The sequence below is a fragment of the Manis pentadactyla genome, chromosome 6, assembly GCF_030020395.1.
Source record: "Manis pentadactyla isolate mManPen7 chromosome 6, mManPen7.hap1, whole genome shotgun sequence".
Taxonomy (NCBI): Eukaryota; Metazoa; Chordata; class Mammalia; order Pholidota; family Manidae; genus Manis; species Manis pentadactyla.
In genome coordinates, this window is record NC_080024.1 from 111,302,658 (window position 1) to 111,326,022 (window position 23,365).

The 23,365-nt window shown below is 36.5% G+C and overlaps 1 protein-coding gene across 7 annotated transcripts in view; it reads right to left on the bottom strand.

The window, feature by feature from the left end:
- PTPRM (protein tyrosine phosphatase receptor type M) overlaps positions 1 to 23,365 on the bottom strand; it is an 895,627-nt gene that overhangs the window by 463,790 nt on the left and 408,472 nt on the right. For all 7 annotated transcript variants that reach the window (XM_036880717.2, XM_057504052.1, XM_057504051.1 and 4 more), the window contains exon 4: positions 19,275 to 19,353. In XM_036880717.2, the coding sequence (XP_036736612.2) occupies positions 19,275 to 19,353 (79 nt within the window). The remainder of the gene's footprint in view (positions 1 to 19,274; positions 19,354 to 23,365) is intronic.

Below are 23,365 nucleotides of genomic sequence, written 5' to 3' on the forward strand. Positions count from 1 at the left end.
GCATCTGACCATGTCTGGAGACATTTTTGGGTGTCACAACAGGGGTGGGAAAGACGGGGGTACTACTGGTACCTGGCGGGCAGTGGCCAGGGATGGCACTAACCATCCTACAGTACACAAGACAGCCCACAGAAAAGAATTATACAGCCCAAGATGTCAATAATGTCAAGGCTGAGAAATCCTGATACACATTTTATGGACATACCAGCGTTTGCTGGAACATTCTCCTACTGTACAACATTTTGATTGTCTTATATGTAATGTCAACATAAAAGTCTTCTTTTGTGTCATAATTAAATTCTCATGCAGACTTTTTGTTTTTTATTAGGCTAAATTTTTAGAAACTGAATTACTAACACAAAAGTATGCATTTTTAAAGTACTTTTGACACAAATTGTGTAAGTGCCACCCTTAACATGTATAACATTTTGCATTTCTACCAGCAGAGTATATATTGGTACTCTTCACAACCACCTCAAAAATACTAAGTATTAATGTCTGTAATCTTTCTTCAGAAACATAAAATATATGTACTGTGCTCTATCAACTAACTTATTACTAATAAATAATTTGAATATCAGGACTGTCACTGGATCTGCCACAGGCCTGTTCATCCACAGGAAGTCCACTTGGGAAAGCTGCTTTCCCAAGGGCACTGTTTCTAGCAATTTCTACCTGAACCAAAAAGAAGGACACATCAAAACTCATTTATCAATACCTGCTAATAATTATTGTCTCCAGGGGGCTGTTAGAATATAACTTAAATTTTTAATTTGGAGGCCAAAGATGTGATTGTGCAATGGCCTTTCTTGTTTATTCCCTTTATTAATAAAGAAACCTTGCACAGAATGAAAGTTACTACTTCTCCTTTAGAATTATTTTGATCTACAATAAAGCCTACTGAAAGGCTGCCAGTGATTATTACTTGCATAGTGAGGTTAAAGGTCTAAGGAATTTATACCTTTGTTCAAATTGTATTTTGGGAGAATCCTTCTACGAAGCAGATTGACAGTCTTTGGTTTAGGAACTAGTGTTGCTTGGTTAAGGAAAAGACTGACAGAGGGGAAAAATACCTGGTAAAGATAACAAAGCCACACTGCAAAAGGAAACCAGATGAAGACCTGCAAACTATTAAGCATAAACACTTTTATAAGCAAGTTATCCTTTACAAATGAAGGATAATTAATTGACCCAGTTGGAAGACAGCAACTCTTCTACCAGGGTGAATAAGACAAACAGGCTGTGGAATTCTATTTTTTGGGTCAATTCCCTCCAAGAACAGGAATGTCAGATTTCTACTAATGGTAATAAGATTTTTTTTCAATAAACATAAAAGACCTATATAATCTTTCTGAAGTTTTAAGATGGCTGGATTCTTCCTTTCTTGTCTATAAATCTGAGAACTGGTTTTAGTTGGGAAGCAGTTTAAGGCTGATACTATTTTAAGATGTGGATTTCAGCACATGTGTGTTGAAGCATCAGTGTCTCAGCCCCTTACTACTTCTGAACAGAAGCAGAAGCTGCTAAACACAAGGGTTAGGGGATTTTTTTTTTTTAAATAGGGAGATTTTTTTTTTTTAAGTACCTATTTCATTTGGTTGGGATAAAGATTAAATAAAGATGCTACAGGGAAGGCATTCTGTGTGTCTGGGGCTTGGCCTCAAGAATGTTCAGTACTATTTAAAATAACTGATCTATCACTGCAAACTGGAAAAGAGCCCAAAAAAAGAGCTCTACAGCCAGAAAAGTTTCAGTCCCACGTTGAGTTGTATACTTTGAAACTTGCCAAACTACCTTAATTGTAAAACCAGGTAAAGCACCATTAGAGTGGAAAATTTCAGTCTATTCAAAAAGAAAAATTCTCTCTCTCTCTCTCTCTCTCCAAATTTATAGGCTCATTTGTCTCCTGGATACCCTTTCAAAATGCTATGCCAGCTTTCTTCTAAAATCTGCAGGAGTTCTAAAAACCAAGCACCTTCCATGAATATCAAACAGGTTTTTTAGTACAACTTTCCTATTTTCTCATCTCTGCCATATTCAGTTGCTTCTTACTAAAAAAAACAAAATAAAACAGTTTTTAAAAGAATAGAGTTTTTGTGGTATTAATTGATTAAATCAGCCTTTAATCCCAAAGAGAGGAATTGCCATTGACCAAGATGAAAGTCTTTTCATAGATGTTTCATATTATTGATTCTTCAAAGCTTGTATCAAAATACAACAAAATCAGAGAACAGCAATTTGTGAGATCAAAGTGCAAACTGAAGTGGTACAAAAGAGGACTGTGTCCTGACCCCTTTTATTTTTATTTATATTTTAATGCAGTGGCGTATGCTGAAATGAGCTGGAGACATACCCAACTGTCAGAATAAACAATCAACTTTTCTCTCTATTCCTGTAGCATATAATCACAAACAAGAAGGCCAACCTCTGCCAAAAAGAACAGCCTCTGCTAACACTGAAAAACAATATATTTTGCAAACTTTAAAAAACTTTAAAATGGACACTGCTTACCTTGGCTAAAAAAATCAATCAGTTTAAGTACTTAGGGTTATAATCTGTAGCTATTTCATTCCAGTAATCCTATCAGGATGAGTGTAGCTCCTAATAATAACAATAATTGTAATAAAAACAGCTAACATTTATTGAGCTCTTAGGATGTGCTAAGCACTATTCTTATTTTTTTTTAACATTAATTCATTTAATCCCTACATTTCCCCTATGAGGAAAGCATTATTATTATCCCATCATATGAATGAGGTTATAGGGCCAAAGAGGCCAAGTAACTCTTGTGATAGAAGCAGGAAGCTTTGCTCTTAACATGTTTCAGTACAAAATTATTTTTGTTTTGCTTGAAAGTTAAGAATGGATCTTAATGAGATAATTTTCAAGTAGGAAATAGACTCAACATTCTTACAGAAAAGTAAGTTAGGCATTATATATAAATAATTTTTATAAGTCACCTGTATCTTGAAGAAGAATGATATTCTTTTGGAGAAAAATCCAAGTTCCTACATGTTTAAAATGAAATGTTATTTCTGAATCCTGTGAATCTCTCAGCCAAAGCACGTGGAGCTGTTGTAATTCAACAGAACATAACTCAGAAAACAATTCTATTTTTTAAAATCTGTCACTGCTATTCTTATTTCAATCACACTGTTTAATGTCTTCACAAAAATTTAAACTTGGAAGTAGGCAAGCAATGTTTGGCTATGCAAATAAATCAATGAGGGAAGAGAATAATTCTGTTTTATAAAATAAGAATAATTTTGAACCTGGGATACCATATTATGAACTCAACATTTCTTAAATAAAAAAAACTGCTGACTTACTTCAAATTGCAAACAAATACAGTATAGCATTGGATTTTGCATTCACTTTATCCAATATATGGCATATAGGCTAATAAGGGTTGTTTCCCATGTTTTTCATTATACCATTACATTCTTAAATTGGCAGGAAAATAATGGAGAATGATTCTGTGCATTTTTAAAATTTTGAATTCAAGGCATCATATATGCAAATAACTTTGTATTTAATGTGTTTCATAACTACATATAAAATGGTTACATACTATACCAAGTGAGATTTATCCTAAGAGTGCTTGGCCAATTTAACATAAAATAAAGTCAATATAATATACTCCACCAATGGAATAAAAGACAAAAACCACACAATAATCTGATAGATAATAGAATTCAAGAAATGTTAGCCCAAATATGTCACCTTGGCATATAAAATATTTTAAGTTGAAGGAGTCTGAGAAAACAGAAGCAAGAACGTCACTCTAACATCCCCCACCTATTTCCCCTGAAACAGGTCATAAAACCCTCATGTGAGAGGTGCCCTCTTTATACCAGAGGAAAGGATCTCCCTTATGTCCCAAAACAGACAGACTATTTATTTCCTTCAGATTATTACACTTACTTCATATACCTTAACACATTATATTCTTCTATGACTATCCACTCTTCCATCAAACCTAGCATAAAAATACTTGGGTCTAACTGTTTCTTCAGGTGTTCATTTCCTTATGAGGCTCCTAAGTCATGTAAAACATATACTAAATAAACTTGCATGCTTTTCTCTTGTTAATCTTGTCAGTTTAATTTTCAGATCTGACCAGGAACCCTAAGAAGGTTAAGCAGACATTTTTATCCCCCAAAGAAATGGAAAAAGCATTTGCTAAAACCCAACAGCCTTTCATGATTTAAAAAAATACTCAACAAAATAGGAACAAAAGAGGATATCCTCCCTGATAATGGGCATCTATGAAAAACCCAAACCCACAGTTAATATTATATTTAATAATGAAAGACTGGAAGCCTCTGAAGATCAGGAATAAGACAAGGATGTTTATTCTTTCCATTTCTACTAAACATTATACTGGAGGTGATAGCCATGACAGTTAGAAAAGAAAAATAATAAAAGGTATCCAGATTGAAAAACAGGGTATGTAAAACAGTCTCTACTTGAAGTTGACATAGTCTTACATATATAAAATTCTAAGGATCCATAAAAAAGGAATTAGTGCATATAATAAGTTCAGCAAGGTCTCAGGATACAAGATCAATATACAAAACCAACTGTATTTCTATACACTTGCAATGAACAATCAAAAAATGAAATTTAGAAAACAATATCACTTATAAAAGCAGCAAAATAAAGTACTTAGGAATAAACTTAACAAAAGAAGTACAAGACTTGTATTCTGAACATAATAAATACTATTGAAGGACATTTTAAAAGACCTCAATGAAAGGAAAGACATTCCACATCCATGGATCAGAACAGCTAATACTGTTAATGTGGCAATAACTTCCCACCCAAAGTGATCTACATATTCAACACAATCCTTATCAGTATCTAAGCTGGCATTTGGACATAACAGACATATACAGAACATTCTACCCAACAGCATCAGAATATACACTCTTCTCAAGAGCACATGGGACATTTTCAAGGATATATCGTATGTTAGGCCACAAAACAATTCTTACCAAATTCAAGAACATTGAAATCATACCAAATCTTTTTTCTGAATAAAATATCATGAAGCTAGAATAACAAGAAGAAAAATGGAAAACTCATGAATACATGAAAATGAAACAACACTCTACTGAACAATGGATTAAAGAACAAGTTAAATGAGAAACAAAAAAGTTTCCTGAGACAAAAAAAACGGTAGCAAAAAATATGAAATTTTTGGATGCAGCAAACACAGTTGTAAGAGGGAAATTCATAGCAGTAAATATACCTTTACTGACAAACAAGAATAAATGCAAACGTAATCTAAATCTACATCTGAAGGAATTACAGAAAGAAAACTGAGCCCACAGTTACCACAAGAAAGGAAATAATAAACATTATAGCAGAATAAATAAAAAAGAGGACAGAAAACAACAGAAAAGATAGACCAAACTAAGAGATGGTTCTTTGAAAAGATAAAGAAGATTGACAAGCCCTTAGCTAGAGTAACCAGGAAAACAAGAAAAGATGTAAATCAACAAAATTATAAATGAAAAGGACATTACAACTAATATCACAGAAATTCAAAGGATCAAAATATCTACATGGGCTAGACACCAACAAAATGAACAACCAAGATAAATGGAAAAATTCTTAGAAACATACAACTTACCAAGACTGAATCATGGAGAAATAGAAAATCTGACTAGATTAATTATGAGTAAGGAGATTGAAACAGTAATCAAAAATCTTTCCTGAACCAGATGTATTCACTGGTGAATATTAGCAAACATGGAACATGGAAAAAAAACACCAATCCTTTTCTAACTCATCCAAAATAGTGGAAGAGGAAGGAATCCTCCCAAACTCATTTTATGAGGCTAGCATTATCCTGATACCAAAACCAGAAAGGGACACTACTAGAAAGCCACAGGGCAATATTCCTGACAAATAGAGATTCAAGAATTCTCAATACAATGCCAGCAAACCAAATTCAGCAGCACATACAAAATGAAAGAAAGGATCATATGATCATCTCAATAGACATAGACATATCAACATGCTCAATAGACATATCAAATGATCTTTCCATTTGATAAAATTCTACATCCATTCATAAAGACTCTTAAAAAGTTAGCAAAGAAAGAACATATTTCAAAATTTAAAAAGCCATATATGACAAGCCCACAAAACATCATATTCAATAGTGCAAGGTTGAAAGATTATACTCTAAGATCAGAAACAAGACAAAGGTGCTCATTTTTGCCATTCCTGTTCAACAAAGTACTAGAAGCCCTAGCTAGGGCAATCAGGCAAGAAAAATAAATAAAAAGTATCAGAAGCATACAGGAAAATATAAAATTACCCCCATCTGCAGATGAAATGATTTTATGTACAGGAAAACCTAAGACTCACCCAAAAAAACTGATAGATCTAATCAATGAAATCTGTACAGTTGCAAGTTATAAAAGTAACATACAAAAATCAGTAGCATTTCTATACACAACAAATTTTCTCAAAGAAGTCAATCCCATTTATGATAGCATCAAAAATAACAAAATACTTAGGAATAAACTTAACTAAAGAGGTGAAAGATCTCTTTGCTGAAAACTATAAGACATTGATGAAAGAAATCAAAGTAGACACAAGTAAATGGAAATGTATCCCATGTTCAGAATGGAAGAATTAAAATTATAAAAATGTCAAAACTACTAAAAGCCATCTATAGATTCAATGAAATCCCAAAAAAAATCCCATGGCATTTTTTACAAAGTAGAAAAACACACTCCTAAAATATATGTGAAACCACAAAAAATACCAAATACCAAAGAAATCCTGAGAAAGAACAAAGCAGAAGGCACCACACTTCCTTATTTAAAGATAAAGTATCAAACTAGCATCTTCAAAAGAGCACAGTACTGGCATTTAAAACAGACAAATAGACCAATGGACTGAGGCAAGGACCCCAAAATAAACCTAACCATATACAGTCAACTAATATTTGACAAGGCATCCAAGAACACTCAATGGAGAAAAGACAGTGTCTTCAATAAATGGTGCTGGCATAATTAGATATTCACATGTATAAGAAGGAAACTGGACGTATACCTTATACCACTCACAAAAAATTAACTCGAAATGAATTAGAGATTTTAATGTAATGCCTGCAAACACGAAACTCCTAGAAGAAAACATAGGAATAAAGCTCCTTGACATGGATGGGTCTTAGTAATGATTTTTCTGAATATGACACCTAAAGTGAAAGCAACAAGACAAAGAACAAGTGGGGCTACATCAACTAAAAATCTTCTGCACAGCAAAAGAAACCATCAACAAAGTGAAAAGACAAATTGTGGAATGGGAAAAATATATTCAATAGTATCAAAAATATCTGATAAGGGGTTAATATTTAAAATATATGAAGAATTCATACCATAGCAAAAAATAAAAACAAAAAAAACCCCCCAAAAACAATAATTAAAAAATCAGGAATATACCTGAATAGACATTTTTCCAAACAAGATATATGAAAGGCCAACAGGTACATAAAAAAGTATTTAATACCACTAGTCACTAGAGAAATGCAGATTAAAAACATGAGATATAATCTCCTACCTATTAGAATTCCATCATCAAAATGACATGAGGCAAGAGGAAAAAAGATGGTGGCATGTGAAATACAGCAGAAATCCACTCCCAAAACCACATATAATATGAAAATACAGCAAATACAACTATTCCTAAAAGAGGGACCAGAAATAAAATTGCACCAGCCATTCTACATCTAGGAAAAGAGAACATCTCATGGAAAAGGGTAAAATAATAAAGCCGTGACCTGGCAGGACCCAACTACTCCTTCCACCCCAACTCACCAGCAGGAGGAAGAGAATCAGACAGGGGAGGGAGTAGAAGTCCAAGACTGCTAAATACCCAGCCTAGAAATCTACTCTGAGAGCACAAACCCACATTGCATGGTGCTCTGGAGAGTCGAGGGATTGAAAATCAAGGTCTGAGACTGAGATTGCAAACAGGTTCACACAACCGGCTGCTCTGGGGCAAAAGAAAGGTGTACACTTTGAAAGAATTCCCAACAGTGAGAGGAGTGCTAAAGCGGCAAGGATTCAGGAGAAGGAACAGGTGGACAAAATCATCCAGGCACACTCAGCCCAGGAGTTTGGGAACTTTCAGGAGCTTCAGGCGCTCCATGCCCCTGGCTGGCAATGCAGTGCAAGGCTCCCCACCAGGAAAAGCAGCCTTCCACTTCTTCTTCCCAGCCGGCACCTGTGTGCAAACCCAGTGCCCCCGCCATTGTGTCAGAGCAGCTGTATGGCAGCCCTGCGTACAACAACTACACAGCTTAATGCAGAGGCTGTTCCCTGCATGCAGTTCACTGGTCTGGACAGTGGAGGCAGGCATTCCAGCGGGGAAGGAGGAAAGCGCTTTGTCTTCCCGGCAGAAACCAGCCTGGTGCATCTGTGAACCCGCCATTGCTCCAGACCAGCAGAAGGGCAGGCCCACCTATGGCAGCTTAGGGCTTAATGCAGAGGCTGCTCCCTGTGCATGGCTCACTAGCCCTGACAGCAGAGGCAGGCACTGTGGCCAGAAAGCAGGGAAGAGCTTGCACTTTATGGTAGGCACCAGCACCACTCACCTGCAACCACTGTCATTGCACCAGGTACTGGGCAACTCCAAAGAACAGAGCTTATGGACACTAGATGGTGCCATCTACACAAACTTAGTATTTCTCACTACCCAATAGGATTATGAAAAGGCAGAACCTTCTTCAATCCCAAATCCCTCAAACACCAAAAAAGAGCATTCAGTGAAACTGAAATCACTAATCCTCCACAGACACTTTAAAAAGTAGAGTAGCTGAAATGAAACATACAATGGAGGGATTTTAAAGCAGATTAGATAAGGTAGAGGAGAAGGTAAATGGAATAGAAATTAGAGAACAGGAATACAAAGAAGCTGAGGTACAGAGAGAAAAAAGGATCTCTAGGAATAAAAGACTATTAAGGGAACTGTGTGACCAATCCAAAAGGAACAATATTCACCTAATAGGGGTACCAGAAGACTAAGACAGAGAAAAAGGGATAGAAAGTGTCTTTGAAGAAATAATTGCTGGAAAGTTCCTCAATCTGGGAAACAAAATAGTCTCTCAGCCATGGAAGTGCACAGATATCCCAACGCAAGAGAACCATAGAAGACCACACCAAGACATATAATAGTTAAAATGGTAAATATCAAGGACAAAGACAGACTATTAAAAGCAGCCAGAGAGAGAAAAAAGTTCACCTAAAAAGGAAAACTCATCAGGCTACCATCAGACTTCTCAGCAGAAATCTTACAGGCCAGAAGGGAGTGGCATGATATATTTAATGCAATGAAACAAGGTCCACAAATCAAGGATATGCTACACAGAAAGATTATCATTTACATTTTAAGCAGGAGTAAGACAACTCCCAGAAAAGCAAAAGTTGAGCATATTTACCTCCCACAAACCATCTCTACAGTGTATTTTAAAGGGACTGCTCTACATGGAAGTGCTCCTAAAGCTAAATGGCTGTCACCAGAGAAAATAAAATTACAGTAAAGGAAGTAGACAAATTAATTACAAAGGAAATGCAAAATTAAACCAGCTACCCACAAAGTCAATCAAGAGATGCACAAAGAGTATAGAATATGACACCTAACATATAAAGAGTGGAGGAGGAAGATGAAGAAGAAGAAAAAAAAAATCTTTAGATTGTGTTTATAATAGAATAAAAAGCAAGATAAGTTAGACTGATACATAGTAAAGAAGCAGCCCTTGAACCTTTGGTAACCACAAATCTAAAGCCTGCAAGGGCAATAAGTACATATCTATTGATAATCATCCTTAAATATAAACGGACTTAATGAACCAATCAAAAGAAACAGAGCAGCAGAATGGATAAAAAAGCAAGACCCATCTATATGCTGTCTATAAGAGACTCACTTCAAACCCAAAGACATACACAGACTAAAAGTGAAGGGATGCAAAAAGATATTTCATGCAAACAATAGGGAGAAAAAAGCAGGTGTTACAGTACTTGTGTCAGACAAAATAGACTTCAAAACAAAGAAACTAACAAGAGACAAAGAAGGACATTATATAATGATAAAGGGGTCAGTCCTACAGGAGGATATACCTATTATAAATATCTATGGACCCAACATAGGAGCATCCAAATATGTGAAACAAGTACTAACAGAATTAAAGGGGTAAAGAGAATGCAATGCATTCATTTTAGGAGACTTCAACACACCACTCACTCCAAAGGATAGATCCACCAGACAGAAAATAAGTAAGGAAACAGAGGCACTGAAAAACACATTAGAACAGATGGACCGAACATACATCTATAGAACACTTCACCCAAAAGCAACAGGATACACATTCTTCTCAAGTGCACATGGAACATTTTCCAGAAAAGATCACATTCTAGGCCACAAAAAGAGCCTCAGAAAATTCAAAAAGACTGAAATTGTACCAACCAGCTTCTCAGATCACAAAGGTGTGAAACTACAAATAAACTGTACAAAGAAAACAAAAAGGCTTACAAATACATGAAGGCTTAACAACATGCTCCCAAATAATCAATGGATCAATGACCAAATTAAAACAGAGATCAAGGAATATATGGAGACAAATTAAAACAATAACTCAATGCCCCAATTTACGTGGGATGCAGTGAAGGCAAGGCTAAGAGGAAAGTATATAGCAATTCAGGCATATTTAAAGAAAGAAGAACAATTCCAAATGAATAGTCTAAACTCACAATTAATGAAACTTGAAAAAGAACAATAAATGAGGTTCTAAATCAGTAGAAGGAGGGACACAATAAAGATCAGAGGAGAAATAAATAAAATTGAGAAGAATAAAAAAACAAAGTATTAATGAAGTGAGGAGCCGATTTTTTGAGAAAATAAATAAAACAGATAAACCCCCAGCCATACGTACCAAGAAACAAAGAAAGTGTACACACATAAACAGTATCGGAAATGAGAAAGGAAAGATCACTATGCAAACAAAATACATACAAAAAATTATTAGAGAATACTATGAAAAATTATATGCTAACAAATTGGATAACCCAGAAGAAATGAACAATTTTCTAGAAAAATACAACCTTCACAGACTGACTCAGGAAGAAATAGAAAATCTGAATACACCAATTATCAGCAATGAAACTGAATCAGAAATCAAAAAACTACCCTAGAACAAAATTCCCATACCAGATGGATTCACTGCTGAATTTTATCAGACATTTAGAGAAGATCTAATGCCCATTCTCCTTAAAGTTTTCCAAAAAGTAGAAGAGGAGGGAATTCTTCAAACTCATATTATGAGGTCAGCATCACTCGAATACCAAAACCAGGCAATGACACCACAAACAAAAAAAATTACAGACCAATATCCCTGATGAACATAGATGCAAAAATACTCAACAAAATATTAGCAAATCAAATTCAAAAAGATCACTCATCATAAATAAGTGGGATTCATTCCAGAGATGGAACGATGGTAAAACATTCAAAAATCCATCAACATCATCCACTACATCAATAAAAAGAAGGATAAAAATCACATGAACATCTCCATCGATGCTGAAAAAGCATTTGACAAAATTCAACACCCACACATGACAGAAACTCTCAACAAAATGGGTATAGAGGGCAAGTACCTCAACATAATAAAGGCCGTATATGACAAACCCACAGGCAGCATCATACGTAACAGTGAAAAGCTGAAAGCTTTTCCTCTAAGTTCAGGAACAAGGCAAGGTTGCCCACTCTACCCACTTTTATTCAACATAGCACTGGAGGTACTAGCCACGGCAATCAGACAATACAAAGATATAAAAGGCATCCAGATTGGTAAGGAAGAAGTTAAACTGTCACTGTGCAGATGACATGATATTGTATATAAAAAACCCTAAAGAATCCACTCCATAACTACTAGGTCTAATATCTGAATTCAGCAAAGTTGCAGGATACAAAATTAATACACAGAAATCTGCTGTATTCCTATATACTAAGGCTGGACTAGCAGAAAGAGAAATTAGGAAAACAATCTTATTCACAACTGCATGTAAGAGAATAAAATACCTAGGAATAAACCTAACCAAGGAGGTAACTAAAAGACCTTATACCCTGAAAACTGCAAGACACTCTTGAGTGAAAAAAGACGACACTAATAAATGGAAGGCAATACATCCATGCTCTTGGGTAGGAAGAATTAATATTGTCAAAATGGCCATCCTGCCTAAAGCAATTTACACATTCAATGCAATCCCTATCAAAATACTGACAGACTAGAACAAATAGTTCTAAAATTCATATGGAACCACAAAAGACCCCAAATAGCCAAAACTCCTTAGAAGGAAGAATAAAGCCAGGAGGATTATGCTCCCTGACTTCAAGCTCTATGACAAAGCCACAGTAATCAAGACAATTTAGTACTGGCACAAGAACAGACCCATAGATCAATGGAATAGAATAGAGAGCCCAGATATAAACCCACAGATATATGGCCAATTAATATATGGTAGAGGAATCATGAACATACAAAGGGGAAACAACAGCCTCTTCAACCACTGGTGTTGCCAAAACTACACAGCTACATGTAAGAGAATGAAACTGGATTACCATCTAACTTCATATACAAAAGTAAACTCGAAATGGATCAAAGACCTGAATGTAATTCATGAAACCACAAAACTTTTAGAAGAAAACACAAGCAAAACTCTCTTGAATATAAACATGAGCAACTTTTTCATGAACATATCTCCTCGAGCAAGGGAAACAAAAGCAAAAATGAACAAGAGGGACTATATCGAACTAAAAAGTTTCTGTACAGCAAAGGACACCATCGGTAGAACTAAAAGGTACCCTATAGTATGGAAAAATATACTCATAAATGACATATCTGATAAGAGGTTGACATTCAAAATATATAAAGAGCACACATGCCTCAACATCCAAAAAGTAAATAAGCCAATTCAAAAATGGGCAGAGAATCTGAACAGACACTTCACCAAAGAAGAAATTCAGATGGCCAACAGGCACATGAAAAGATGCTTCACATCGCTAATCACCAGAGAAATGCAAATAAAAACCACAATGAGATATCACCTCATACAAGTTATGATGGCCAACATCCAAAAGACAAGCAACAACAAATGCTGGTGAGGATGTGGAGGAAGGGGAACCCTCCTACACTGCTGGTGGGAATGTAAACTAGTTCAACCATTGTAGACAGCAGTATGAAGCTTCCTCAAAAAATTAAAATTGAAATACCATTTGACCCAGGAATTTTACTCCTCGGATTGGAGACTGTTGAGAGTTAGGCTTGGGGTTGATTAATGATTGTGCATTGAGTTCCCTATACAGAATTTTATTGTTGTTAACAACCATTTGATCAATAAATATGAGAGATGCCCTCTCAAAAAAAAAAAAAAAAAGAAAGAAAACAGGATCGCAGATTCAAAAAGACATATGCACCGCTATGTTTATCACAGCACTGTTTACAATAGCCAAGACATGGAAGCAACCTAAGTGTCTATCAGTAGATGAGTGGATAAAGAAAAGGTGGTATATATACACAATGGAATACTATTCAGACATAAGAAAACAATGTTACCATTTGCAACAACATGGATGGAGCTAGAGGATATTATGCTTAGTGAGATAAGCCAGGCAGAGAAAGACATGTACCACATGATTTCACTCATCTTTGGAGTATAACAGCAAAGCAACAACTGAAGGAACAGAACAGCAGCAGACTCACAGAACCCAAGAATGGACTAGCAGTTACCAAAGGGAAAGGGGATGGGGAGTGTGGGTGGGAAGGGAGGGATACGAGGATTGATGAGTATATGATTAGTGCACATAATATAGGGGGGCACAGGGAAGGCAGTATAGCACAGAGAACACAAGTAGTAACTCTATAGCATCTTATTACGCTGATGGACAGTAACTGTAATGGGGGTATGTGGTGGGAACTTGATAATAGTGGGGAATATAGTAACCACAGTGTTTCTTATGTGAAACCTGGGAATAAGATTGTATGTCAATGATATCTTAATAAAAAAAAAGGACATGAGACAACAAATGCTGGCTGGGTGTGAGAAAAGGGAACACTCGTGCACTGATGGTGGGATTGTACATTGGTACATTCCCTATGGAAAACAGTATGGAAGATCCTCAAAAATTTAAAAATATACCTACCATATAATCCAGCAATTCTACTTAGGGGAAAACATCGAAAGGAAGCCAAAACATTAACTAGGAAAGATATCTGTACCCCATATTCATAGCAGCATTAGTTTACAATGAGCAAGATATGGCAATATGTCCATCCATGGATGAATGGAGAAATAAGTTGTGATACATATACACACAATGGAATCTCTTCAGCCATGAAAAAAAAATGAGGAAATCCAACCATTTGTGACAACATGGATGGATCTTGAAGGCATATGCTATGTGAAATAAGTCAGACACAGAAAGACAAATACTGTATGATCTCACTGACATGTAAAATCTAAAATAAACAAACTAAACTCATAGAAAGAGATCAGACTTGTGGTACCAGAGGTGGGGGCTGGAGGGAGAGGAAATGGGAAGGTGGCCAAAAGATACAAACTTATAGTTATAAGATAAATAAGTACAAGGGCTGTATAACATAATGACTGTAGCTACGGCTGCTGTATGACATACAGTGAAGCTGGTAAGAGAGTAAATCCTATGAATTCTTACAAGGAAATTTTTTTTCTTTTTCTTTTTTTCTTTCTTTTCTTTATATTGTGTCTATGTGAGAAGATGGATGTCAGTTAAACGTGTTGTGATCATTTCACAATAAATGAAACGATTATGTTGAGGCCTTACATATATACAGTGATGTATGTCAATTATTTCTCAATAAAACTAGAAAAAAAAGATAAATAAGTCAATTAAAAATAGAAAAAGGATCTGACTAATCACGCCTCCAAAAAAGTATACAAGTGGCCATGAAACACATGGAAAGATGCTCAACATCATTAGCTATTTCGAAATCCAAACCACAAAGAGATACAACTCCAAACTTAGTAGGATGATTATGAGAGAAAAAGACAAATAATAACAAATATTGGCAAGAATGCACTTTTCTTTAGAATGTGAAATGGTGTAGCCAATATGAAAAACATTCATCAAGATGCTAACCAGTTACCTTTGAACCCAGAAATGTTACTCCTGAGTATACACCCAAGAGAACTGAAAACAAATGTCCATACAGAAGTTTGTACATAATGTTCATAGTAGCATTATTCACAAAAGACAAAAGTTGATAACAACTTGAATGCCATCAATTGATGAATGAAAAACGAAAATGTGGTGTATCATACAATGAAATATTGATACAATCCATAACATGAATGAACCATGAAATGTTAGGCTAAGTGAAATAAGCCAGGCAAAAAGGGACTCATATTGTATAACTGCATTTAAATGAAATGTGGAAGACAAGAAAATCTATAGAGACAGGAAGTAAATAAGTGGTTGCCAAATCCCAGAAGTGCGGGCCAGGGAAAATGGAGGTAATTATGAACAGGTGCTGGGTTTATTTTTGTGGGTGATGAAAATGTTCTAAAAATTGATTGTAGTAATGGTTATACAACTTTTCAATATATACTAAAAACTAGTAAATTGTACACTTCAAGTGGGTGAACTAACTGTATGATATGTGAATTATATCTCAATAAAACTGGTTGCCTTATCCTTATAAAATATAAAAATACATATCAACACCACAAGGTAATAAGAAACGCCCATATATGTATAGCTTATAATCTATTTAAAAACAGGAGACAACATTATGAAGCTGATAAAATGCCTCTTTGGTTTCTTCTACTAGAACTACTGAACAAAATGCAAAATAGAGTTAATATGACTATCAAGTACAAAAATTATCTATGTTCATTAGAAGTGGTCTTAAGCCAGAGAGCTGCTGATTCTGCCTGCACAGTCATCTTCACATTTCAAGCTGATTCTGCATTTTATTGTCACTGCATCAAAATCAATTTTATGAGCAACTGTATACTCTTAATAGAACAGCTACTTTTAAAAAATGTTGTAATGCTTACTCATAAACCTGTATGAAACCAAACAGAAACCTTTCAAGTGAAGTAACTAGAAGTTATGCAGTTTTGTATCTTTTTATAAAGCATAGTTTTGGATATGAAATATTTATGCTCCTTTATGATTTAAATTTAATAAGCATCAAAATTTAATAATGGATCATTATTTTGAAAGCTTGATAGGAAATCCTTAAAATATTACCTGTAAAGCTTTCCATTTTAAAACCAAAATATTGCCATCTTTAAAACCTGTATTTGCATATTTCTCCCATAAACCTGAGATTCAGGAAAACATAACTACAGAAGAGTTATCATCAAAAGCATTTAAAGCTTACAGTTCAAAATGCTGTTGTACTATACGTTACCTATGTCCAGGGCATGCTTTGTATTCTGTGTCTCCTAACAGCAATTTGCAAAGGCAATTACATATTAGCACAGGTATTCTCCAAAGGAGAGACCATAAGCACCATTTCTATGGCTATAGCCAGCTGGACTTAGAAGGAGTGAACAAAATTGCAGGAGACATATTTCAGGATGTATCTGATGCAAGGACAAGCATTAAGTCTTCATATCTTATTGAAGGCAATAATTTGAATCCTGTGGAATGCTACATTTCAGGACTATTTTCTTATTTTCTTGGCCAGTGGCTCGATATAGAAGGAACCTAGGACACAGAACATGAAAGACCCCTATAAACTTGACCATGGCTACTGCGTCTTCTTCATTGAGGGCAACAATAACATTCGCCTTGTGGTGAGATTTGCTATGAGAAATAGCACTCACACATAGTAGGAATGCTGTATTTCCATCTCGGATTTTTTACCTCCTGGTAAAAGGTGAGTCAGAGGTCATGAATATTTATGTACATTAGAAGAGTCCATGGCCCTTTTCTGGGCCCAAAGCTATTACTCTGAGGATCTGATGAAGTTCCAACTCAGGTAATTATATTCCGCTTCTTATATTTGCCCTGCTGTTTCCAATTAGGTACAGCATTGTTCCTTTTCCTGCCTCTTCAGAAAAGCGGGGTAGAAATTCCTCTTGAACTCACCAGTCTTGTTGACAGAAGAAAAAGCAAGTGCAATGTGCTGCAAAAGTAATGTCTGCCTTAGTAAGGGACAAGGTTGCCATGCTCGAATTTGAGTGTTGTGGCAAGGTCTGAGCAGTAGATGAAGACTGCAAAGACAGCAAAACCCCTCTGGATGGGTTTTGTGTCATGTGTCATGTATCACTGTGTCATGATACACGCATCAGGTAACAACCACACAAGGTTTCTCTGTAACTACTGCAGGGAATGATCTCATGATCTACTCAATCCACAATGTAAAAGCAGCGGCACTCTAGTAAGTGTTTTTATTTGTGACATCATTGCAGATACAAGCATTTTGTCATGAATCTGGGTAGGGACATCAGCAGAAGTCCAGGAATGCACGAACTAGCCAGTTTATTTTAATGCTGAGAACCTTAAAAATAAAGCAGGCTGCCATCCCTTAGACAGTCAAAGATTTAAAGTGTGGCAATATTAATTTTGGGCAAGGACAGAGGGAAAATAAAAATTCCATGCACTGCTAGTGGGAATATAAACTGGTTCAGACACTTTTCATAGCAATTTGGCAGCATCTAGTAAAACTAAAAATGTTCCCACCCTACATCCAGCAATTCTGCTTCTAAGAATATATTCTGCCAAGGTGCTCACTCACTGTACGCCGAGGCACACACATGGATTTCACTGAAAGCAATGTTTCCATAGAGAAAAAATGGGGTGGGGGTCGGGGGAGGCTACTAAACATTCACAGAAGAATAGGAAAAATAATGTAGTATATTAATATGATGGAATATCATGGATTGACCTAAAAAAATGTAATGCCTTGGGGAAAAAATTATAGAGTAATTTATACAGTTCAATACATTCATTAGAATTTACAAAAAAGCAAACATTACTTTCTTACTTATTATGACTACATAGTGATTATGGGAAACACAGTGAGCATACACACATGCACACACACACATGTGCACAAACACTCAGCTCTATTTGCACCGTTTTGATTGCTCAGCTCTCAAGCACTGCTCAGGGGTTGGGAAGTGCCACACTGCATGTTGCCTGGTAAAAGTCGAGGCTTGGCTCCATGACAGAAGATGACGGAGATCTGCTTTCCTAGCCTGCCTTGACGGCAGCAGGGGAATGAACACATGATTTAGCCTGCCCACCCTAACAATCCGACTCAGGGTTTTCAACCTAAGGCTGAAGGTGCAATGGCACAGAAAGGGTGCAAACACTCAGGCAGATGGCAAGGGTCACTCTTCAGGGGCCAGGTAAGTGGGCTGTAGCACCTCTTCCCTTGTGGATGGCCCCTGTGGCACAGAGGTTACTGAGGTTATGGCCTACAGGGCCTCTCCTTTGGTTTCTGCTCATTACCCAGCCTAATCACCAGTTTCCCAGTGACCCTATTTGCCAACCAATCCCCTTTCAGAACAAAGCTTTTCTGCTTAAATCAGCCCCGTCTGTTTCTGCTGCTTGTAAACTAAACACCTGAGAGACAGAGAGGGGCAATGGTAAGCACACAGTTGTGTGGCACCCGGTGAGGTGGTTGAGGAGCAAGACTGGCAGTGGGCAATATTTTGTTGATTTAAGGACAAAGATTCAAATGCAAATGTGACGAACTGTTAGTCGTTCATACTGGGTGGTAAAAAGAAAAATGTGTGTTTATCACTCACTAGACTTTTCTAGAAGTATTCATTTTCAAAGGATGAAATATGGGACATTTCTGGAGTTCCCAGGTGGTTTAGGTAGATTTCGTATATTCGGCAGAATCCAGGCCTGTTTGGGTTACACTGTTTGAAACTGTTCCAGAAACACAATGGGCTTGAGAACAAAATGTACAAATTCTCAATGCTAAACCTTATACTAGTACTTAAGAGGAAAATACAAAGATCTTTGCAAGGAGCTCTGAGCATACCAAAGTATTCCATTAGTCACCATGCCTGATTTTCATTGTAAAGATACTTAGATACATACAGTGACATTACCCATGACATACATGATTTTGGACTCTAGAACTCTCCCAGCAGGACTACTTCTCCCCAGGTTTAGTGCTTTCTCTTAATCATTAATGTAAATATGCCCACATCAATGGACCCAAATGCTTAAAAGTTGAGGCAACTTACTACATGGATGTCCTAACACCTTCACTTCATCAATAGCAAGGTAGCCTTGATGTCCAGAAGTTATCACTTCAAAAATCACCTGGAAAATTAAGAAAGATTTATATTATTCACTCATTTTGTCAGACTTATACCAGATGTCTCCTATATATATATAAGACACATAGCTCATTTGTTCATTCATGTTTCTGATAAACATTAATGGATCATGTACTATTTGCCATCCAATGTTTCAGGTTCTAAGATTACAAAGATAAATAAGATCCAAACCAAGTTTTAGGGAAGCTAATGGGAATGGGTGGTTCAAACAGCACCCTACCTAAAAGACTCACCTGGTAAGTCAGGGACAATACATGGTTAAGAGCTTATATTTGGGCTTAAAGTAATTTATCAGAGGCAAAGTTAATATTTAAATTGCTTTAAGATAAAATATTGTCTGGTCAACTCCTTCGGGGGGCCTCAATGACCAGACTGATCCATGTGGGGCCCTAGGTTTGATACAACTAAAATTTAAAAACTCCCTTAAGTGCCGTGAAAGAAAACTACAGGGCCCTTGAAGAACATATACCAAGAAGATGTCCTAGGAGGAAGGAGTGTTTCAAACTAAGAGCTGAATGTGAGTGAGCTAATGGTGTGATAAAGGTAGGAATTCTTCTAGGGCATGTGCAAAGGTCCTGAGGTAGACATGAGCACAGCCATGAACAGGAGAACTGGAACCGACAGCTTTAATGGTCAGCTGTGACCAGGTTAAGGAAGTTCTACTCTTAGCAGAGATTTCAGGAAAGACTTCATGCTAATAATAGAGAAAGGAGGCTATTAACTGAAATTCACATGTCAGAGGCATGAATTCAGAGTGAATGATATAAACATCTCTGCAGTGGTGAAATCAAGAGGACTTCAGCACCTGCTGGATCTTGGGAGAAAGAGGGCAGTGTGCTCTGAGGTTCTCAGAATGAGTGACATTATGAGATAATGAGCCACTTCAGAGAAACTGAGTTGAAAGGAGTAAAAGGAACAAGTAAGAAGGTTGTCAATATTCCTAACATGACTGTATACAGGTGTCCATTGTCAGGCTATTATTAAAAAGGTTCATGTGACATTATTTTAACCTCCATTTACACACGGCAGGAAACTATCACCAGGGAGACCATGTCTCACACACGATGAAGATGACAAGTTTTAAAACACAACTCAGCAATTGCAGTCTTGGAGAAATGAAAGTTTTTATTCATATATACACCTGTACATGAATGTTTATAGCTTTAATCATAATAGCTCCAAACTGGAAACAATCCAGATGGCATTCAAATAATAAATGATTAAACAGATTATGGTATATCCATAGCATGGGTACCACTCAGCAATAAAAAAGAACTAACTTTTGATGTACACAACTTGGATGAATCTCCAGAGAACTGTGCTGAGTGAAAAAGCCAATCACAAAATATTAGATTATATGCTGTATGATTCCATTTATGTAACATTGTGTAGTATGAATATCTTAGAAATGAAGGACAGATTAGGGATGGAGGGGAAACAGATGGGGGAGATGGGTGTTTTTACAGAAGCACAGTAGGAGTAATCCTTATGATGTTGGAATTGATGAAGGTCTTCACTGTGGTGGCAAATGCACAGACCTACTCAGGTGATAAGATTGTATAGCTCACAGTAGCGTTATTCACAGTAGCTAAACCAGGGAAGCAACCTAAGGGTCTATTGATGGATGAATGGATCAGCAAAATATAGTCTTTCCATACAATGGAGTATCACACAGCCTTAAAAAGGAAGGAAATTCTGAAAATAAACTATGACTTGGATGAGCCTGGAGGACACTGTGATGAGTGAAAAAAGCCAGTCATAGCAGGGCAAATACCATATGATTCCACTTATATGTGGTGCCTATAGTAGTGAAATTTATAAAGACAGAAAGTAGAATGGGGGTGCCTAAGGCTTGGGGGAAGGGTAATGGGAAGTTATTGTTTTACGGGTGCAGAATTTCAGGTACAAGATGAAGTGTTCTGGAGATAGACAGTGGTAATAGTTGTACAACAAAAATGTATTTAATACCACCTAATTGCACACTTAAAATTGGTTAGGATGGTGAATTTTATGTTATTCATATTTAACCACAATAAAAAAGTGAAAAAAATGTATAGAACTAAATGTACATACATGCATGTACAGTGAACCTAGGGAAATTTTGAAAAAAACTATAGATTTTAAGAATGCCAATATCCTGGTTATGATATTATACTTTAGGCCTGCAAAATGTTACCATGGGAGGAAACTGGGTAAAATTTACACAGGAATCTACGTTATTTCTCACTACTGTATCTGATTCAATTACCTCCATAATTACAATTTAAAAAATGTTATTGCTTTCTACACACATAAAACATTATATACACTGGGAAGATATTGCTCCATTATCTTATTTATTAGTTCATGAGAAAATTCTTCAAGGATTAAATATTTCAAGAACAGAGACTTAGATACAAAATAATCATCCAAGAACATGCAATAGGTCTACTGTAGATGTAATTAAAGGTCCAGTCATTCTGATTCCAAACATCATGTTTTTGCTACTACATGTTGCATGAACAAACACTTAACCCTAAGACTGCATCATTCATGTTTGTGTGCTGGATGCAGAAATGGAGGCAGCAATCAACAAAGCCCCAGATGGAAAAGCTCAGGGAGCTTCCTAGATAGGAAGTCATCCCGAAACACCTGTCAGACTGGATGACACTGTGCATGATGCCACCACTTCAAACACAATACACACAGGGGAGAGGAGAGGCCCAACAGTAGAATAGAAATGAGATAAAACTTTGTCCTGTTCATAAGTTTTTTTCACTGATGATAAGGAGAAAGAGATGCATGGGTACTCCTGCAATGGGATCTTGCTAATTTATCTCTACTGAAGGCTATAAGAGGACAATTGAGGGGATAAAAAGCAGATGGACAGTGAGAGCGAGTACAAGAAAAAGCCTCCCTGAGGCCCTCGAAACAGTCACATCCCGCCTGGTGGGAGGCAGCAAGAGCAGGCAGTGAAGCAGGCAGCCAGCGGCTCTGCACAGACTGATGCCACCCCTCAGCTACCAGGAACACCATCACTCTGGTCATGGAGAAGGCATTTTAAAAGCCAAACCCAGAAATATTCATCCATTTTTCCTTCCCCCATTTGACCTCCCTTCCTTCTTGCCTCCCTCCTATTCATTCATTCATTCAAGTCTCCACTGAGTGTTCTCTCTATTCCAGGCACTGTGATAAGCACTTGGAGTATATCATGAATAGACTAGATGAAGACCCCTTTCCACACAAAAATTTTCCTTCTTCTTATAGGAAGTAAGATTTTTACTTCATCAACTACAAGGGCTGAAGTTCTCACAAAACGCACTAATCTTTATTTTCTACTAGCTGCATTAACTATTAGAATATAGTGTACATATAAAACATGCTCATGTCAATCTATTTTTGAAGTTTTTAAAGTTCATATGTTAATTTAATGCACAGTATTTCACTTAAACCAATATAAGGAAAAGGAGAGGGAAAGGAAAGAGAGGAAGAAATTAGCTATCTAGATAAGCCACCTTAAATGTCTGAATCAGTCTTTCCATCCATCACATTAATAGAATTTATGAACCTCAACAGTTTTACTCAAAGATTCTGTGTCTTATTGTCCAATATTGACTACACTAAATATTGACTACACATTCTGGGGGCAGGAATAAAAAATTAGACAATTTCATGAAATTTAAACTTTAGTTGGAGAAAAAATAAGGCACATGATGAAAGAAAAAAACAATGGCCAAATGACAGACGGGAACACTTAGGAACTCCTAAGCTGATCATTCTCTGCCTCAGGACTGCCCCCTCCTCCTTATCAGACCAACTAAAATGCCCGTGATAAAGCCACACAACTCCAACACAATCTCTCAGCCTGCTGGTATGAACTCAAACATGCCCAAGCAAGGACTTAGCAAGTGTCCCTACAGAGGCAGAGTGAGTCACAGCTCCAAGCCAGCACACTCCGAATTTCCCAGCAAAATAATTTGTCAGTGAGAACACAAAAGAATTAAACACATACTTGT